This window comes from Oryctolagus cuniculus, chromosome X (assembly GCF_964237555.1).
Source record: "Oryctolagus cuniculus chromosome X, mOryCun1.1, whole genome shotgun sequence".
NCBI lineage: Eukaryota > Metazoa > Chordata > Mammalia > Lagomorpha > Leporidae > Oryctolagus > Oryctolagus cuniculus.
Window position 1 is genome coordinate 17,724,969 of NC_091453.1, and position 18,446 is coordinate 17,743,414.

General features: G+C 42.1%; 1 protein-coding gene across 24 annotated transcripts in view; it reads right to left on the reverse strand.

Moving 5' to 3' along the window:
• The window catches only part of DMD (dystrophin), a 2,248,405-nt gene that overhangs the window by 29,820 nt on the left and 2,200,139 nt on the right, over positions 1 to 18,446 (reverse strand). For all 24 annotated transcript variants that reach the window (XM_070067426.1, XM_051827673.2, XM_051827679.2 and 21 more), the window contains 2 exons: positions 2,349 to 2,592; positions 1,247 to 1,370 (listed from right to left, as the gene is read on the reverse strand). In XM_070067426.1, the coding sequence (XP_069923527.1) occupies positions 1,247 to 1,370; positions 2,349 to 2,592 (368 nt within the window). The remainder of the gene's footprint in view (positions 1 to 1,246; positions 1,371 to 2,348; positions 2,593 to 18,446) is intronic.

Sequence of the window (18,446 nt, forward strand, 5' to 3'; positions counted from 1 at the left end):
CAGAGAACATTGCTGAAGAATGACACCTGACCACACTGACCATTTGTCCAACAAACTGATCTACCTGTGATCTGCATTTGTACTTGGTAATGTTTCCAAAATGTCTGCACTATCCTTAACCTTCATGCATTTTCAGGATTCTCTGGTTTTTAATTTCATTGAAAAGGCAGAGGTTCTGTAACTTCCCTTGTCTAGGATGAAAATGCTTTCTCATTTACAGTGGACCGATGGGCTGACATTGATAATCACTTCCACTGAGTTCTCTTTAACTTTGGACCTTTTGATCGTATCTCCCTTGATCCTGTTCCTATTCCCCAGTCTTCCAGCAGCCCATCATCACTCACAGGGAGGTCTTCCCCAAGACACTGTATTCAAGCACCCTTGGTATTTATTTCTCATCTGATATGCTTCAAAAATCAATGCTATGGAGCTCACTCTCAAATCTCCCCAGGCTGCCCTCCACAGATCTATATGTTAACTTTTTTTTCTGGACATCACTCGGAGCACTGTCTGGTTCCTCAAGCACGTTATGGTCACAATCAAACGTTTCACTATATTCTTCCAACCAGGGCTTCTCGCCCCATTTGATTGCCTCAACACTTTGCAGTCAGTGTCCAGGACCGGCCAGAGCTCCATCTGCATGATTCAGCCTCACAGTCCTCTTCTCCAAAGTCTCTCAAGCACTGGTCCTCAGAACTCAATTATCTGGGGTTTTACAATTGCCTCCTCACTCCCCTCTCCATCTGTAAAAATTCCACCTGGGGTCAGATAAATCTGCTAGAATACCTCTTTTTAGAAATTTCTGTTTAGATATTTCTCATCTGGTCTGATTTGCTGATACAAAACTGAGCCTAACACTGGTTCCCTGCAGCCATGTTTCCCTCTACTTCCTGCTTGGGCCCTGTGTTTCTACTAACCTGGACTACACTAGCTGTTTTCCACCCTCCTCGTCATCTCTGCACTTCATTTACGTTATTCCCTCCTCAAACATCAGTTGGCTGTGAAGCCATCCCTGGTCTCCAAATTGAATGGAACTTTTATAACCACTCTTGCCATCTTGTGAATATCTAAAAGGCCAGCTCTTTGAAGGCTAGGACTATGTTACTCATCACTGAAGCATGCACGTTAGTGTCTCATCCAGAACTGGTATTAGAGAATTCAGCTGATGACTGGAATCCCTGAGCACACGTTTCACCATTGCCAGAACTTGGGAGGGAAGAGAATCCGAGTAGTAGAAAACACTTACCCATGGATTCTGAAGTTTGACTGCCAACCACTCGGAGCAGCATAGGCTGGCTGCTGTCTGACCTCTGAAGAGAGGTAGAAGGAGAGGACACTGTTGTGCCATTCACCTTGGCCTCTGCCTGGGGCTACGGCATCCAAGAAGAAAAGAGTCATGTCTCATAATAAACATTCAGGTATATAAAAATAAAAACATTATAGGTACTCTGGCCTTTCCTTCTTAGAAACTGCATGACAATTGTGGAATCTCGGATGTCTCGCTGGGGGTGTGTTCCACTTATCTGTGTGTCTGCCTTGTGCCCCCTTATAAATGTGAGGAAAAAAACATCAGAGCTACATATGAGGGTGCTTCAAAGAACTCATGGAAAATGAAGTTAAAAGCGAAGTTTCTTTCGGGACAAAAAATTTTTTGAGATCTAAGCATATAAGGGTCTTCAAAAAGTTCATGAAAAACCTAAGCACAGATTTCAAATTTTGTGCCAAAATAAGTTTGTCTTTTATTTTTCCATGAGCTTTTTGAAGTACTCTCATATTATAAGTCATTAGAGTGAAAAACGGAAAGGTTCAGAAGGTGATGTGAGAATGGTGAGACACGAGATCTCAGAAACGTAATGGAGAATTCCTGTTTTTGTGAAGTGCTAAAGTAACCAGAAAAAAAATTCCCGTACAGGTAAGGGCATGTCTAAGTAGGGCCTGTTATAATGCAGAATCTTGCTGGGTTTTTCAATGGAGGCTCAAAAAATGATGCGTTAGGGGGAAAAAGAAACACATATATACTAATTACAAAGAAAACAGCTCAATTTTAAGCAGTAAAATGTTCATGTATAGACAACTAGTGGAAATCTTGATGCATTTTTTTCTAAATGCATTCCACAGTGATCAAATGAACGGAAACTGTGGTAGGGGTTACTCTTGAATACCCGTAAAAGGATGCACTAGCTTCCCTCCTCATCGTGTAGCCCTCGACACCTGGGACCAGTAGAGACACATAGCAAACACTTAGGAATCAATGCTTGTTGCACTTAAACAGAGGATTCAGTGTTGTCCTAGTTCAGAGGGAAAAATAAATATTCGCATCCACCCCGTATTAGAGATGTGGGCCTCACTTGCTCCAGCAGCTGCCTTAGCCTATGTAACTGTGACTCCAGCTGTTTATTGTGATCTTCCAGGATTTGCATCCTGGCTTCCAGGCGGCCTTTGTGTTGACGCAGTAGTTTAGCCTCAGCAATGAGCTCAGCATCCCGGGGACTCTGGGGAGAGGTGGGCATCATTTCAGGAGGGGACGGCAGTGGGGACAGGCCTTTATGTTCATGCTGCTGCTTCAGACGATCATACTCTGCTTGCAGATTCCTGTTGGCATTAAGAGGGTAAAAAAAAGGGGGGGGGGGGAAAGAAATGTGACTATCATCACTGCGTTTCATATAACACGGCAGACAGGTGCATCTGACCACCACCAAACAATAGCGAGCCAAAGAGAAGCACTAATGGATGGGTTTTATGATGACAATCTTACCAATGCTAAAAGAGCAAAATAAAACTTGAAGCTCTGGTGTGTGAAGAAAGATGATTTTCAGTTTCTCATCTTACGCTAAAAGCCTGATGAGTGCTATGTTTCAGAAAAGTAAGCAGCAAACGATTTAATCATTTTGTAAATATTTCTTTACAATAGCATGAGGCTAAAAGTTGTATACTTCTATCGGCACTTTGCTTAAAAATTATCATATATTTTCAACAGAAATGTATAATAAACTAGGAATATACACATGGACCCCCGCACTTTACCAAAGTTATCGTTTGTCATATTTTCTTAAAACTTTTTTGAAGAATTCAAATATGACAGCTAAAGCTGAAGCTCCCCCAGAGACCCTCTTCAATACTGTACCATTCCCTCCTCACCATCGCTCCCAAGGAGATCAAGACACACCGAATTCCATGTCCGTCAGTACCATGAATGTGTCCACCAATAGTAGGTTGAACTTAATTAGCTGTTTTACCCTCCTACAAAAATGGCCATTTTATCTAATACAACCTAACAGCATGATTTGGCACGTTCTTAAATTTCACATTTAAGAACGTTATGTTTAAGAATGTACATACCGTTCTAAGAGTTGCCCTTGGCCTTCCACACTGTTTGGAGATGTGTCCATGTTGATACATTAATAGTTTGCTATTTCAACTGCTGTCAAGCATTACTCTGTTGCTTCATTATGCCAATGACATTCTCCTGTCCGTGGACATTTAGCTTGTTGCCAACATTTCACTATTACAAATAGTGATACAGTGAACTTCCTGATACCTGTCTCCCAGGTTACCTGTGTAAAAGATCCTTAACAGAGGTCTCATCTGTCTTAATGCGGTCTTGTTGAATCCTAGAAGCATCCTCCACATTCCTTCATGTCACCAAATTGCTCTAAGTGGTTTTTATTCATTTATACTCTCACTGGTAGTGGATGAGGTTTTCCATGTGGCTACACCTTCATTAAATACTTGGTGTTATCAGACGTTTCAGTTTTGGCCAGTCTGATGTTGTGGACTTTAATTTGCACGTCTCTCACTACTGGTGATGTTTTCATGTTTTCTTTATGCATTTTCCTGCTGGGTTGTTTCCTTATTAAATATATTTAATGTAAATATATATATAAAATTATTCCTACATCCAAGGATTAGTGTTGGATACAGTCTACATTATTATCTTTTGTGACTTATGGGCTTGGCAAACACTCTCTCGTCTTTGTCTTAATGCACCTTATCTCTATTCTTGGTTCATGCCATCCTACAGTATACAAGATTCACATTGCAACACCTTTCTCCAAGAAAATTCTCCTTTATACCTGCATCTTAAAGTTTAAAATTGTGCTTTTCGCATTTAGGGCATTACTCAGGATCTACTTTTGTGCTTGGTGTGCACACAGGATCTACTTTTACTTCCCTTGCCCCGCCATACATAATCTCTTAAGCCAAGTCCATTCACAGCACGGTTCATCCTTTCTCTGTACTATGAATACATAGGTGTGCCTCTGCGTTCTCGAAATCTGTTCTGCTGATCTGCTTGGATATCCCTGTGCAGATTAGGTTATATTCTGCAGCTTTAAATCCATTGGTGTCTAGCAGGCTCTCTAGCCCCACTGGCTCTTCCTCAAAATTTTCTTGGCTATTCTGACCCCCTTTGATCCTTTTGGTGATTTTAGTATGAAGTCCTCATATTAAATGAAAATTGTTGATGTTAGATTCCGCGCTGATCAGGAGCCAGGTGCTTCTCCTGGTCTCCCATGGGGTGCAGGGGCAAGCACTTGGGCCATCCTCCACTGCACTCCAGGGCCACGAACCTGGGGTGCTGGTGCCACATTAGCCTAGTGAGCCATGGCGCCAGCCTGTGTTTATTTTAATTCAACAGATAGTCACTTAAGAATGTGGTTGTTATATTTTGAAATGTTTTTCACTTTATAATTTAACTGCATTTTAATTGGTGAATATCTGATCCTTTAAAAGTTAGCAATCCATCTTTTTGTGACTAGTTCATAGTTCACAAAAGCATCCCTTAAGTACTAGAAAATGAATTTCCCCATTTGAAAGGTGGAGTCTCCAAGTTATCTATATTAATTTTTTAATTCCTTTGTAGCTCTAGTTTTTTGTTAGAGTTTACGGAAATGTAATTATGGGTTTGTTCATTTCTCCTTTTCATTCTGTCATAATTCACTTTATACATTGTTGGCCCTATGCAGTATACCTTTCTAGTTCCTTATGATGTTTTTGCTGTGCATTTTATTTCTAGAGTGATTCCACTTTATTTTGGTTGTATTTCTTTGGACATCGATAAAATATATAAGGTCCCAAATGCTTTAGGATTTGCAGAGACTACAATTCCAATTGAGGACACTTCTGCTATTTGATACTCAGTGATGACTAGAACTCTTGACATCTTTCTTCCAGTGATGATAAATACCTAAATAAGATGACAGATTTCTTTTGCTCACAGGTGAAATTCCTATCCACCGAGGAATATGGGAGATCGCGATCTATGAGAAGACACTGAGTGGCAAGTGGTGAGCAGATCCAGTCTTGAGAAAGTAATGTCTCAGGACTGGGTTTCCTGTTAAGAAAATACTTTTTTACTGTTCCATACCCAACATTCCACAGGGGAGGGCATGTCGAAATCCTCGGCTTCACAATGCTGGATGTCCACATTGAAGCCGAAATAAGTCCCTTCTGCACTTATTTTGTTGCTGCTGTTACAGCACCATGTTACACGCGTTCTACGAGTTGACTTAAGTTCATACAGGAAATCAATGTATAATCTTTTTCATCCCCAGGAATAGACTCTCCTATCAGCACCGATTGAAATCCTATTGCTATCAATCTTTAAGGGTAGTCATTTGTGCAGTTCAGTGGTAAGAAGCGATTTATCAACGTTAAGTTTACCTGTAGCCAGATTCTGCACACTGGTCCTCTGGGTGTGAACCAACATATGTAACTGTTCACAATAATTAAATTAATTTCTGACTAACTGGCATTCAGCTAAATGTTTCTGCAAACTTGAAGCAGCTCTATAGGAATTACTTTCTGGGGAGCTTTTTTTTTTTTTTTTTGTCCCCTGCCTGTAGTTATTCACTAAAAAGCCCCTACCTTCATTGAAATGTTCAAGCTGCCAACACTTCTTTTATGTAGAATCCTATTCAAATGTCTTCTTCCTACCTGATTAGGCCATCCAGGAGGTTCCTTTTGAAAACACTGTTTTCAGACATGGCCATCGGGATAGTACGAGTGATTCCTGCCCATCTACTTTTCACAAAGGCACTGACGGAAGACTATGTTTTCTAGAGAGATCTTCCTAGGTATCTTGAGCCTGTGGGCCTGGTCCTCCACAAGGCTCTCCTTTTATGAGTTATTTATAAGAGTCTATGTTCAGGAAACATGGTTTGGGATATACAACACTTTACGTGTTTGTGCTTTCCAGTGAAAAATAGAAAAGGCTTGTTTTAATCAGGCAGGGCTGAGCTGGCGCCGGCACACCGGGTTGTAGTCCCGGTAGGGGCGCCGGATTCTGTCTCGGTTGCCCCTCTTCCAGGCCAGCTCTCTGCTGTGGCCAGGGAGTGCAGTGGAGGATGGCCCAAGTGCTTGGGCCCTGCACCCCATGGGAGACCAGGAAAAGCACCTGGCTCCTGGCTCCTGCCATCGGATCAGCGCGGTGCGCTGGCCATTGGAGGGTGAACCAACGGCAAAGGAAGACCTTTCTCTCTGTGTCTCTCTCTCACTGTCCACTCTGCCTGTCCAAAAAAAAAAAAAAAAAAAATCGGGCAGGGCTTTGCAGAGCTGAGCTGTCAAGAATACCAATTGCTCCATGCAGCCCTTTCTTTCCTTCCCAGATGTTTACATTTTCTCTTGAAACACCATTTCCTTCAATTCTACAAGACTTTGGCTTCCAATAGTCCTTCTCTTAAACTCTAAAATCTACCTTGTGGTCAACTTTCTGTCTCTCTCAAATGCTTATTTATCTTTTTCTTTTTCCTCTCACTACGCATGACACTAAAATTCTCAGCACCATCTTCTAATGACATTGCGTTTCTTGACTGGGTCCGGGCTAGAATTTCTCCCATCGATTTAGTATGCTTTCATCAGCAAAGATGTCTTACAGATATACCAGCTCTTCATCGATTTCTTGTTTTTTACTTTCTCATTTCAGTGACTAGTATCCCCTTATTTATGATTTTGAGCACCCTAAATGTACATAATTTTACTTTGATGTAGACATAAATCTTTTGGTGATTATTTGGGGGATGCTACTGTATGTCTTTTGCATTCTGTGTGTGTGTGGCCCTTCATATTATTCCTCTGCTTCGACATTGATCTCTGTCAAGTGTTTTGTGTCTGCTCCCGTCCACCCCTAGATCTTGTATTGGTGGTTGGCACCTGCTACATTGAGTGATAATGGAGAGATCATTAATGTCATGGCCAGGTGCTGGTTTCCAGTCTGGGATTAGTTCCTTCAAGACTGCACGCTTTACCTCTTCTCCAAAATCGACACATGGGGTCCATGGAGGCTATAGTTCCCTGTAGCAGTCAAAGCAATTCTTTGTCATGTTCAGCTTTAAGTTTTATGGGTGGTACTTTCCTCTGGGACCCTGATATCAAACAGTAATTCTGCTACAGCCGAACCCAAAAGCCCCAAGCCATAGCCCACTTACTGGTCACCATGTCCTGCTGTGCTTTTAAACAGCTTTGTCATTTCCAGTCCACAGTGATACTCATCTTGTTGTAAAGCAAGCCCAGCTATGTCTTCTTCATTTGTCCTTCCATGTACTATCTCTTACTGATAAATGGTAGGAGCAGAGGAAGAGGTCTTAAAGAGCTAATAGTCACTTAATCAGACGCTACTGGAACACACTGACCTTGTAGATGTGTAGTCAAAGGTTCCCTTCATATTAATTCCAATCTTAATTCACTAAGCCATAGTCAGTGAATCAAATATGAGCCTTTCCTTTTTCCCAAACAAACATAGAGAATATGTAAGCGCTCCTAGTGGCCTTCCCGAAGCAGGGTAAGTTGTACCAAAATGTCTCAAAATATGATAGAAGGGTACCTCAAAAGAGTTTGTGGAACATGGACTATTTTGGTCCAAAAAATTTTGAAATCCATGCCTAGTCCATGAACTTTTTGAAGACCCCTGTACAAAGTTTTCTTTGAAGGTATTTATAAATGTTTACAAGGATTATCAAAAAGTGATGACTTTGACTAAATGTTTTCTAGTAAATGCAGTCATGGTCACAAAGCTGTGCTAAAGACTGGAAAACAGAGTCATTTAAGGCTTGTAAATTAAGTCGTTTCCTTATGTTCAGAAGTCTATAGCAATACCTTTTAAAGTGTATTATGATGCTCAATTTTTTTGACACAATAGTTATAAGGCACATATGGAAGATCATTCTCATAAGTGATCAATATTCAAGTTTAACCACAGGTACACGGTTTACTCATTTTAGCAGTTAGCTTTAAGAAAACCAAATACATATTGACAGCAATCCATTTCCCCCCTATTGGTGCTCTAATTGTTAGAATGCAGTCATTTCAATATAGATGAGTGTATGTCAGCAACCAGAGGACTCCACAGAGAATCTATTTATGTTCTTGATTATCTTGTAAATTATATTTCTCTGGTTGCTCCCTGAAGAACACTAATTCAGATTCACCACACACGGCTTCTGTCACTACAATTTCTTCCTGTAGCCAGTCATCCTAAAAAAAGTCTCCCATGCATTATTAATTTCTTATTCTCCATAGAGTGGAAAAAAATCCCTTCATTCTACAACTATGCAGATGTATCTGATTAATTTTATGTCATAAAGTATATAAATGTGGTTGGCCAGATACAAACTTACATCCAGAAAAATTTCCTAACCAAGTAATGGGCATAGGAGATGAATGAAATTGACAAAGCTTGTTGCCTTACCTCTACCTGCTGAGAACATTAAAGCACCTGGCCTCTTTAGCCATGATTTATGAGTGCCCTTCCAGCAATCAGAACTAGCATGTATGATGAAGACCACTGCAGCGATCTTTGTGTAATTTGTAATAACTTACAGAAGTCAAGTGATTTCAATGTAGGTCAGCTATTATTTAAATAGAGCTTCCCTACTATGTGAAATCAAATAGTTATATGATATTATAATAAGAAAGGCTACATCAATGTCTTCACAGTTTTATACATTAACTATACACCGAAGCATAAGCACACACAGGGTCCAGTTCATGAAACAGAACAACTACAAAGGCCTGTATCTAAAAGGAACCTGGCCTCACCTTCATAGGGCATTAAATCCTATCTACCAGTCTAGGTTCTGGCCAAGGTCGTAAATTTAAAAAAAAAAAATTCAAGACTGGTAATTGCACACAGCCTTTTCGATCACAATGCAAATATTTAAAACTATACTGTAAAATTTTAACAAACATACTCCTAAACTAGTCAGAACAAGACACTACTGAACCTTGGTATTACCTCTGTTAATTAAGGGGAAGCTCAGAGTGGAAGTCAGCGTGCATATCTTAGGTCTGCCTTAAACACCACCACAAAAATGGCAGGATCCTCCCCAACCCCCCACTCAAACTTCAAAACTCTCAATTCCACCCTCTTTCCTATTGAAATTTGCTCAGTGTAAAGTTTTATATAAGACATTTAAAACTCACTGAGATGCCATAATAATGTGCCATTTCGTCCAGTGATATTTGCATTTTAAAAGAGATGTTGAAGCAAGTAAAGGAAAAAAAAAAAAAGCTTTGTCCCATAAAGAGAAAGGTTGGCAAACGTAATTTTTGTGATACATCACCTTTCCGGTACTTTTATCACCCATGGCCGAGGAGGGAATTAGAACAGGGATTAACAAATGGTCTTGGAGTCAGAGAGACCTCGATTTATGACTTGCCTCGGCTCCTCGCTGAGGTTAGGCAACTAACCTAGGCACGCGGCTGCCCGTACAGTCCAGATTCTGTATGTAACATTTTCTTTGAGCCATGTCCAGCTCATACTACATAACTATCGCTTACTATTGTTGTTGTACTTATTACTTCGTTCTCTCTCTAGTCTGTATTTTTTAGCGTTGGAACCTCAGGTGTGCTGAAAACTCGCAATTAGACCAAAGCAGTTAAATTACCTGAAATGAAAGCCATCTACTAAGACTTACTAAGCTTGGCGGACAGTGTACATAAATAGTGCTTGGAGTTTGCCCTACACATATTGAAATTCTAGCCCCAGGCCATACTGTTGCTACCCCCAAACATCGCCCAAGACCTGTGCTTTACCAAAGTTTGTTACGGCTCAGCATCTGGGTACAATGCAGTCAGTGCCATGGATTGGACCAAGTGTGCTAGGCACATGCCACAACTGTCAAATTGTGTCCACAGCATTCTGCTGGAAGAAAATGTGGGAACCAAGTCCACAGGGTTACTGTATCTCGCTGTGCTCTCTTTTCTGGATGCGCCCTTGATACAGAGATCAATAGCCTGCTCAAATCCCAAGAGGCAGAACCTGACAGTATTAATTAGCTTTCGTGACTGAGCTGCTAGTCACAAACTCCTGATCAGCAACTACTGTCTCTAAATAAATGCATTAATCAAAAGTCCAACGCAAGAACAGAAGAATTCATATCAGGACATACAGCAGACAAACAAAACCCAAGACAAAAAGAGTAGTGGCTGGGCTTCATTCAAAAGGCAAAGTGGGATTGGAGAGGCTTTAGAGGTAGAAAGTCTAGTCCCCAGGAATAGCACTGGAGGGAAAAGTACGCCTCCGTTTTCAGACAAATATAGCCGAGTGTCAAACTTTCATTGTCTGTAGTCAGCAAAAAGTCCTAAGTGTCTCCAGGTGAATCATAATTGTAAATTTCATGTGTCCAGATTTGAGTCTCTCATGTGTAGTTAGATGCAGCCTTAAGTTCTCCCAATAAATTCAGCTTGATGGCCTATTTTTCACTTCCTGGCATGCACTGTGGTACACTCTTACCATAGCTGATCCTATGGTCTCCTCTATTACAACAACAGAAACAAACACTGCCAGGACTTGCACTTGGATGCTCACAGCAGCTTTTCCAATAATAGCCAACAAGCGGAAACAACCCAAATGCCCATCAACTGATGGATTAGCATAATATTTAGCATGAGGAAAAAAATGAAGTACTAATACATGCTACTACATACAAGTTCCTTTCAAATAGAACACCCTATGTTGCAATATTCCATTTTTATGAATGGTCCAAAATAAGCAAATTCATAGAGACTGAAGGGAGAATGTGGTTGGGAGTGGAGAGTGGTTACAGAAAGGCACTGGGGTGGAGCAAGTAAAGCTGCCATCTGCAGTGCTGGCATTTGATGTGGGCGCCAGTTCGAGTCCCAGCTGTTCCACTTTCAGCTCTCTGCTGATGGCCTGGCAAAGCAATAGAAGACGGCCCAAGTCCTTGGGCCCCTGCACCCACGTGGGAGACCCGGAGGAAGCTCCTGGATCCTGGCTTCAGATCAGCACAGCTGTGGCCATTTGCAGAGTGAACCATTGGATGGAAGACCTTTCTCTGCCTCTGCTTCTCTATAGCTCTTTCAAATAAATAAAATAAATCTTTTTTTTAAAAAAAGAGGAATGACTGAAACTATCTTCAAATTGTACGAAGATAGTTGCACAACTGTGAACATACTAACAACTTGCGAATTAGCTCAATAAAGCTCTTATGAACAACTAAGTTTTAGCTTCAAAATCTTCTTTCTCATGGCACAAAGGTATTTCCGACCATGTAAGAATCAAGCTTTGGCTCATGAACATGAAACACGAATGGAATGCACATGCCTGCAGAATTATCTGTGCAAATACTTATGACACATATTTTCACATGATGGGCATTCAGAGCCCCAAAATGAGCCCAGAGAACTCTCAAGTCCGGGTTCACCTCAACAACTGAGATGGTTCAGTCTAATGGAAAAATGACACTCACTACAATCTGAACAAGAATATTAAAGGAACTGAGGAAAGGCCCCAAATATCAGACATGAGAAAAAGGGCAGCTGCAAACCCATCAAAGGGAATTCATCCATTTATTTGTGTAACGTATTTATGCACTCAGCACTGTGGAGATAAACACAGATAAGGCCCTCTGCCTTACCCCTAAAGATCTCAGAGTCCAGGGCAGGGGTGGGGAGCCTTTTTTTCTGCCACAAGGCTACTTGGCTATTTCTAACATCATTCAAGGGCCACACAAAATTCGCCTGCTAGAGCTTTATTGAATTTGGAGTCCTACCTGCGGCTGCCTTGGCAGGGCCAGATCAAATGATTCTGCAGGCCTGCTCTAATGTGTGGGCTATTGTTTAATCCCACCATGGAAAGAAAACGTAGATGAATGCAGAACAACTGGGAATCATGCTCACTGCTAAAACTAAACATAGAGGTTATTTTTAGCTTTGAAATGATCACCTGGATTTACTAGGAAATTATAGGAAAGGGATTATATGGATTTACTTATGATCTATAGTTACAGCAGAGTGGTATCATAAAATAGCTCAAAATCTGGAGACACAAGAAAAGGTCATCTTTTAGTTACTAAGACAGTAAAAAAAAAAAAAAAAAGATGAGTTTAGCCATCTGCAGAAGCCATCCGTTTAAATAAGTGACACACACTAGGAAACCATTTCTAAGGAGGCTACTACTGGGGAATTGGGCATACCCAACTAAAATCAAATACTTCAGGAAGCTCTTGGTCTTCTTCTAATAAAACTTTCTTCCGAGGAAGGTCTTACCTTCTCTCCAGGCCTCTAGGACCAAGATTCCTACCCCTCAACTCATTCCTCTCAATCCAAACTTCTAAAACTCTACTCCTGGGGTCAGCATTGTGGCATAGCGAGTAAAGCCACTGCCTACAATGCCAATAGCCCATATGGGCGAAAGTTCATGTCCTGGCTGCTCAACTTCTGATTCAGCTCCCTGCTAAGGGCCTGGAAAAGCAGCAGAAGATGGCTCAAGTGTTTGGGCCCCTGCCACCCATATGGGAGACCTGGATGGAGTTCTGAGCTCCTGGCTTCAGCCTGGCCCAGCCTCAGCCATGTGGCCATTTAGGAAGTGAATCAGCAGACGGAAGCTCTCTTTCAAATACATATTTAAAAATTATTAAAACTCCACACCTGTCTTTCCAATATTCTTCTAGAAATCTCCATCATCTAGGGGCTCTATGAATTTGAAAATGCTATGCACCAAACCACACAAGGTTGATAGAATGATCACACATCTTCTAGAATTTCAGCGCCAGGAAAGGAATTGGCTTTCTCAAGTAGCATTACACAGGACCATAAACTAGATACGCATACCCTTTAAATTTATACCTTAAACTTTGAAATGAAAGCCATACCTGCACCTCCATTTTAGGATAAAAGGGGAAATTTGTTGATCGTACTTTTCAATCACAATCGAGGCGAGCCCTCCACAACTGGCCTTTGCAGCTAAGTACTTAAAAAGATTTCCCAGTAACCGTGCTAGAAGCAAAAGCTGCTGACTCGAGCAAACACTCTTCCACTTGAGCCAGTTACTAAGAACTCCAGACAGCAAGTCCATTGTGCCATGTCACTGGGAGGAATTTTTGCTGGTGGTTTGACTGAAAAGCCAGAGTATTCTGTGGGATATTCCACAAAAAAAAAAAAAAGTTTAATACTCCAACTTTGGATTTTCCAGACTAAGTCATTCTGGCCTCCAGATCGACAGAGCTATTGTTTCACTACTAGACCATGTCAAAAAAAAGTCAGGCTTCAACTGCAGGCACGTGTTACCCCTAATGTCCCCAGAAAGACAATGGCTAGGCTTTTCGATGGCTACAGTAGAAAGCTAACGATGCTGTCTTTTTGACTGATACTCAAATTTTAGTACAGACTCGGATTTCTTGACCAACATGTGTTCTATGTAATATCATGACTGGGCTTGAGGTCAAGTGTAAGCAACACTGGATTAAATGAAGCTAATTAAGTTTCTTTACTTGTAAACGTCTCAGTGCAAATGCTAATGCAATTATAGCTTTCCGTCTTTCTTAGATTATCACAGAGGCATTCTACAGAACACACGTTGGGCAATAGTCACTTTTATCCTTGAAGAACTGTCATCATTTCTTTGGTCTTTAATGTTAAGCTTTCCACAAGGATCAAAGGCCACCAGAGGCAGCCATGTAACATTTCCCTTGGTTTTTGTTACAAAAATGTTGATAAGGACACTTGGCAATATGTCAAGTGTAACACTGGCTCAGTGTTCAGGATGGCCTGAGTATGACTCCAACTCCATTCCTTGCAAGCTTGATGGACTATCTTTCCTATTCTGTGCCCATGAATCTGGAAGAAAGGGCCTCTCATTCAGTGCTGTTGTAGGGATTCAATAGGACTTGTACCACTATTCGATTCCTGTCCGTGGCAAGCACTCAAATGATACCGATTTGCTTCTGTTGTTGTCATACAGAGCCAGGAAAATGATGGTGTTGCCTCAGGATGTTGCATACTTCTCTGATCCGACATTAAGAGACAGACAAATCTTGATGTTCCTCCTATCTCCCTGGCTACAGGGAAGCTCAACCAGGCTAATCCTTACTCTGTTCACTGATCTATTTATACCACAGGGATCTTACTGCTGTGGCTTTTTTTTTTTAAATATTCTTTTTGTAAACAAAAGATCAGTATAGCAAATTTCCATTTGAATGTCCTTTGGCAAATAGAACTCCCTATGCCTGATGTGTAGCTCTTTCTAGTTACTGACCTTTTACAAGTCAGTAGATTTTCATGTGTGCACTATGATGTTCTTTGTTTTTAAATGACCATTTCCCATTTTTAAATTTCAAAATTCCCTAGGTCTCAATTCTTCCCTTTCCCTCCTTCTCTGGCTCATTCATCCAGTGACCTTCCAATTTCTCCATCCCTTCTTCACTTGCCTAAAAGTCCTTAGATCACACCCTGCCAGCTTTCAAGACCTTGTGCCATTGTATTTCTACAAATGTGCATGCCTTTTGCTCTTTGCCTACAATTATTTTTCTCTATCTTCTCAAAAAACACAACAGAAACAAAAACCTTCCCATTTATCTGCTGATCTGATAAAATGCAAACTCTTAGTAGGATACACAAAGTCCTTGAACCAGTAGTCTCCACCTGCCATTCCACTGCCTTCTAATTCCCTTGGGTCTATGCTAGACAGTATTCATCAGGCCTGGACCACCATTCAGTATTCAACCTTAACCTCCCTTTGAGAAGGTCTCCACACTCCATTCATCTCTGTGCTCATAGAGCACTTGTAACACGGAGCTGTCATTAGTGGATTCTATTTTAAGGCTGGTTATTGAATTTTAAGCTCCATGAGGGTAAGAAGTAAGGCTTATTCATCTTTGTAGTCTCTAGTTTTAAAAAAACCAGTCAACATTTAACAACTGTCTGTGGAAAAGAACAAAAGTACATCCTTAGGCATGGGAAATAATGGAAGAAAGTGACGGCCATCATCATTTCTATTGCAGTGGGGGGGGGTGGTGGTGGTGGTAATAAAGGCCAAAAGGGCGATGACGGCCTTCATGGAAAATCAGATTCTAAGAAAGTCAGCTCTTAGCCAGCCTGTCCCAGGGAGATGGCGGCTGTACCTGCAGGATGTGAATACGCTGATCAGCAGAGGGTCGGTCGTAGGAAGCAGTTCTCGTGGCCATCTAGTTTCCTACACCCAAAGTCTCAACTCACCAGAGAACAGTTCAGCTGTATTCTGTTTCTAAACCATTGGATGCTACTACACAGAATCCTGGAGTAAAGTGACAATTCCAGTCTCTGAAACACATATATTCCGATCTTACTAGATCTACTACTTGTACTTAAACCCCATATTGTTCCTTTAAAAACCTGTAATGCTATAGTACAATGAGGCAGTATAAGAGAGAGAGGGGGAGAGAGAGAGGAAAAAATGGAGAAATAAACTGTCACTCTGCATTAACCACTGAATTCCAAGAAGAAGATACCATGAATGAGTCTTCCCAGAATTCAATCAATTCTGGACTGAAGGGCATTTGGTTATATAGGACTGCTATTTAGAAGCTGAGCCTCCAAATCATGACCTCACTCCAACCACAGGTACCTATCCTTCCTGCCCCAGTAGGGCTGAGATGGCTGACCCAATTCGTAAACAGCTTTTCCAACATAGTGCGTGTGCCCTTTAGCTCTTCCGTATCCTTGCCACAAAAGACCTCAGCTGTCTGATTTATGTGGTCAAATTAGCTTCCTTTTTCTAAAAACAGATCTGCCAAGGTGGACCCTGGGAGATAGCAGTGATGGATCAAAGAGTTGGGTACCCACTAACCATGTGGGAGACCTGGATTGAGTTCCTGGTTCCCAACCTTGGCCTGGTCCAGCCCTGGTTGTTGTGGGCAGTTGGGGAGTGAATCCTCAGATGGTAGGTCTCTGTCTTTCTGTTGTTCTGCCTCTCAAATAATTTTCTAAAAATTAAAAATAAAGATTTCAGAAGCCCTTCCTTTTGCGGCCCATGTTGCCAAATGAAAAAAATGTCTAGTTTCATTAAAATTCTCATACCACTCTTATCCTCCATTCCAAGTTAAAAAAAAAAAGTGCAACAGCTGCAGAATCAGTTTCTATTAATGTTCAATGATGTCAATTGCACATTTGAACACTCATTACATTAGCTTCCCCTCTCTCTCCTTCCTTATCCTAGATTCCTCATCTACCACGCTTGTCTTCAGAGCTTCTATTCCAGGCCATGCCTCCTCCTGTACCATTAACGTCCGTCCCTCCAGCCTCCTATGAGAAAATACACCCGGCATTCCCAAATGCGTCTTCCCTCTACTTCCAGCACATTCTTCTAGCTTGTGGACAGTAATTTTGGATTTTTAAGTGAAAAGAGAAGATAAGAGTAAACACTGCACATGGGGCTGAGTTATGGCAGAGGGTTAAGCCATCACCTGCGATACCGGCATGCCATATTCAAGTGCTGGTTCTAGTCCTGGCTGCCCTGCTTCCAATCCAGCTCCCTGCTAATGTGCCTCGGAAAGCAGCGATAAACAGCCCAAGTATTTGGGCCTCCGGTACCCATGTGGGAGACCCAGACGGAGTTCCAGGTTCCTGGCTTCGGCCTGGGCCCGCCCAGCCATTGCAGGCATTAGGGGAATAAACCAGTGGATGGACGATCTCTCCCTATTCTGTCTCCCCCTCTGTCTCTCTTTCAAATACATAGATCTTTTTTAAAAAGAGTGAACACTTCACAATATGTATGATACAATTTCAACAACCACAGATATACTTGCAAATACGTACATATAGAGTATCTTTAGAGGGATACACAAGAAACCAATAAAGGTGGTAGCTTCCAGACCTGGAAACACCATAGCCAAAGGCCAAGGTTGGAGACAAACTCATTTTTCTCTATATGCCTTTTTGAACCCTTGGGATTTTGGATAGCAATCCTGTTATTCTGTTTAAAAGCAATTAAACGAACATTTTAATGTTCATGTTTTTCAGAGTCCCATCAAACACAGCACTCTTCTTCTCCACGTTCCCTGAGTAGATAGATAAACTCGTCCCTTCGGTTCCAGTGCCCTCCTAGGAGCCGGTGACTCCCAGACATCGTATCTCTGGCCCACTCCTCTCCTGCCAGCTTCCAAGTTCTGTTTCTCACAGATTGTCAGCCATTTACACAGCCCTTGAGAAGGGAGCCCCAGAAATACTGCTGAATTAAAGGGGGCTTGCTGCTAGTCTTCCTGAATCGCCAGCCCCAGCTGCAAACAACAGTCATCTCATGCAGCACCCACCAGAGCTGGGAATCAGTGCTTCCCTCTCCAGAGCCTTGGAACCAGCAAATCAAACAGCTCTGCGCCTCCTCTGAAATTGATTCCAATCTAGCCTGTCCTCCTCATTTCTAACCAAATCATCTCTCCTTGACTCCTATGCAACTCCCAAGTTAACTTCCTTTTCTTGAAGTTTTGCTCCTTTCAAAATCACCCTCCAGGGGCTGGTGCGGTGGCGTAGCTGCTAAAGCTGCCGCCTGAAGCGCTGGCATCCCATATGGGCGCCGGTTCCAGTCCCAGCCCCAGCTGCTCCACTTCCGATCCAGCTCTCTGCTACGGCCTGGGAAAGCAGTGGAAGATGTCCCTAGTGCTTGGGCCCCTGCACCCACGTGGCTCCTGGCTCCTGGCTTTGGATCGGCACAGCTCCTGCCATTGCAGCCGTCTGGGGAGTGAACCAACGGAAAGTGTGGGCAGCCACAGGTAATCACTCCCTTTGTTTACACTTAAACATATGGAGTGATTACCTGTGGCTGCCCACAGAAAGATTTTGATCTCTCTCTCTCTGCCTCTGTAACTCTGCCTTTCAAATAAATAACTCATTAAAAAAAATCACCCTCCACACAGCTGTATGAATTTAAATGCACATTTATGAGCTGTATGTACGGAAGAGGGATAGACAGAAGTACAGATCTCAGGGCATCCCTCCTGGCTGACTTCCTGGAGTGGTTCCCTATCCTAGAAGAGGAGGCATAAGCTCCTCAGAGTGGCAGCATGGTCTTTCTCACTGGGCCTTGTCCACCTGGCTTGCCGCGTTAGAAAAGTAATACAAGCGCAGTTTCCGCAAATGTCCTGCGCTATTCCTCGCTCTGACGCTGTTGTTTGTGGAGCGGTACCAGGGTATCCCTAGATAACTGGTTCTGGAATCTCCAGGTGATACCAAAATCTGGC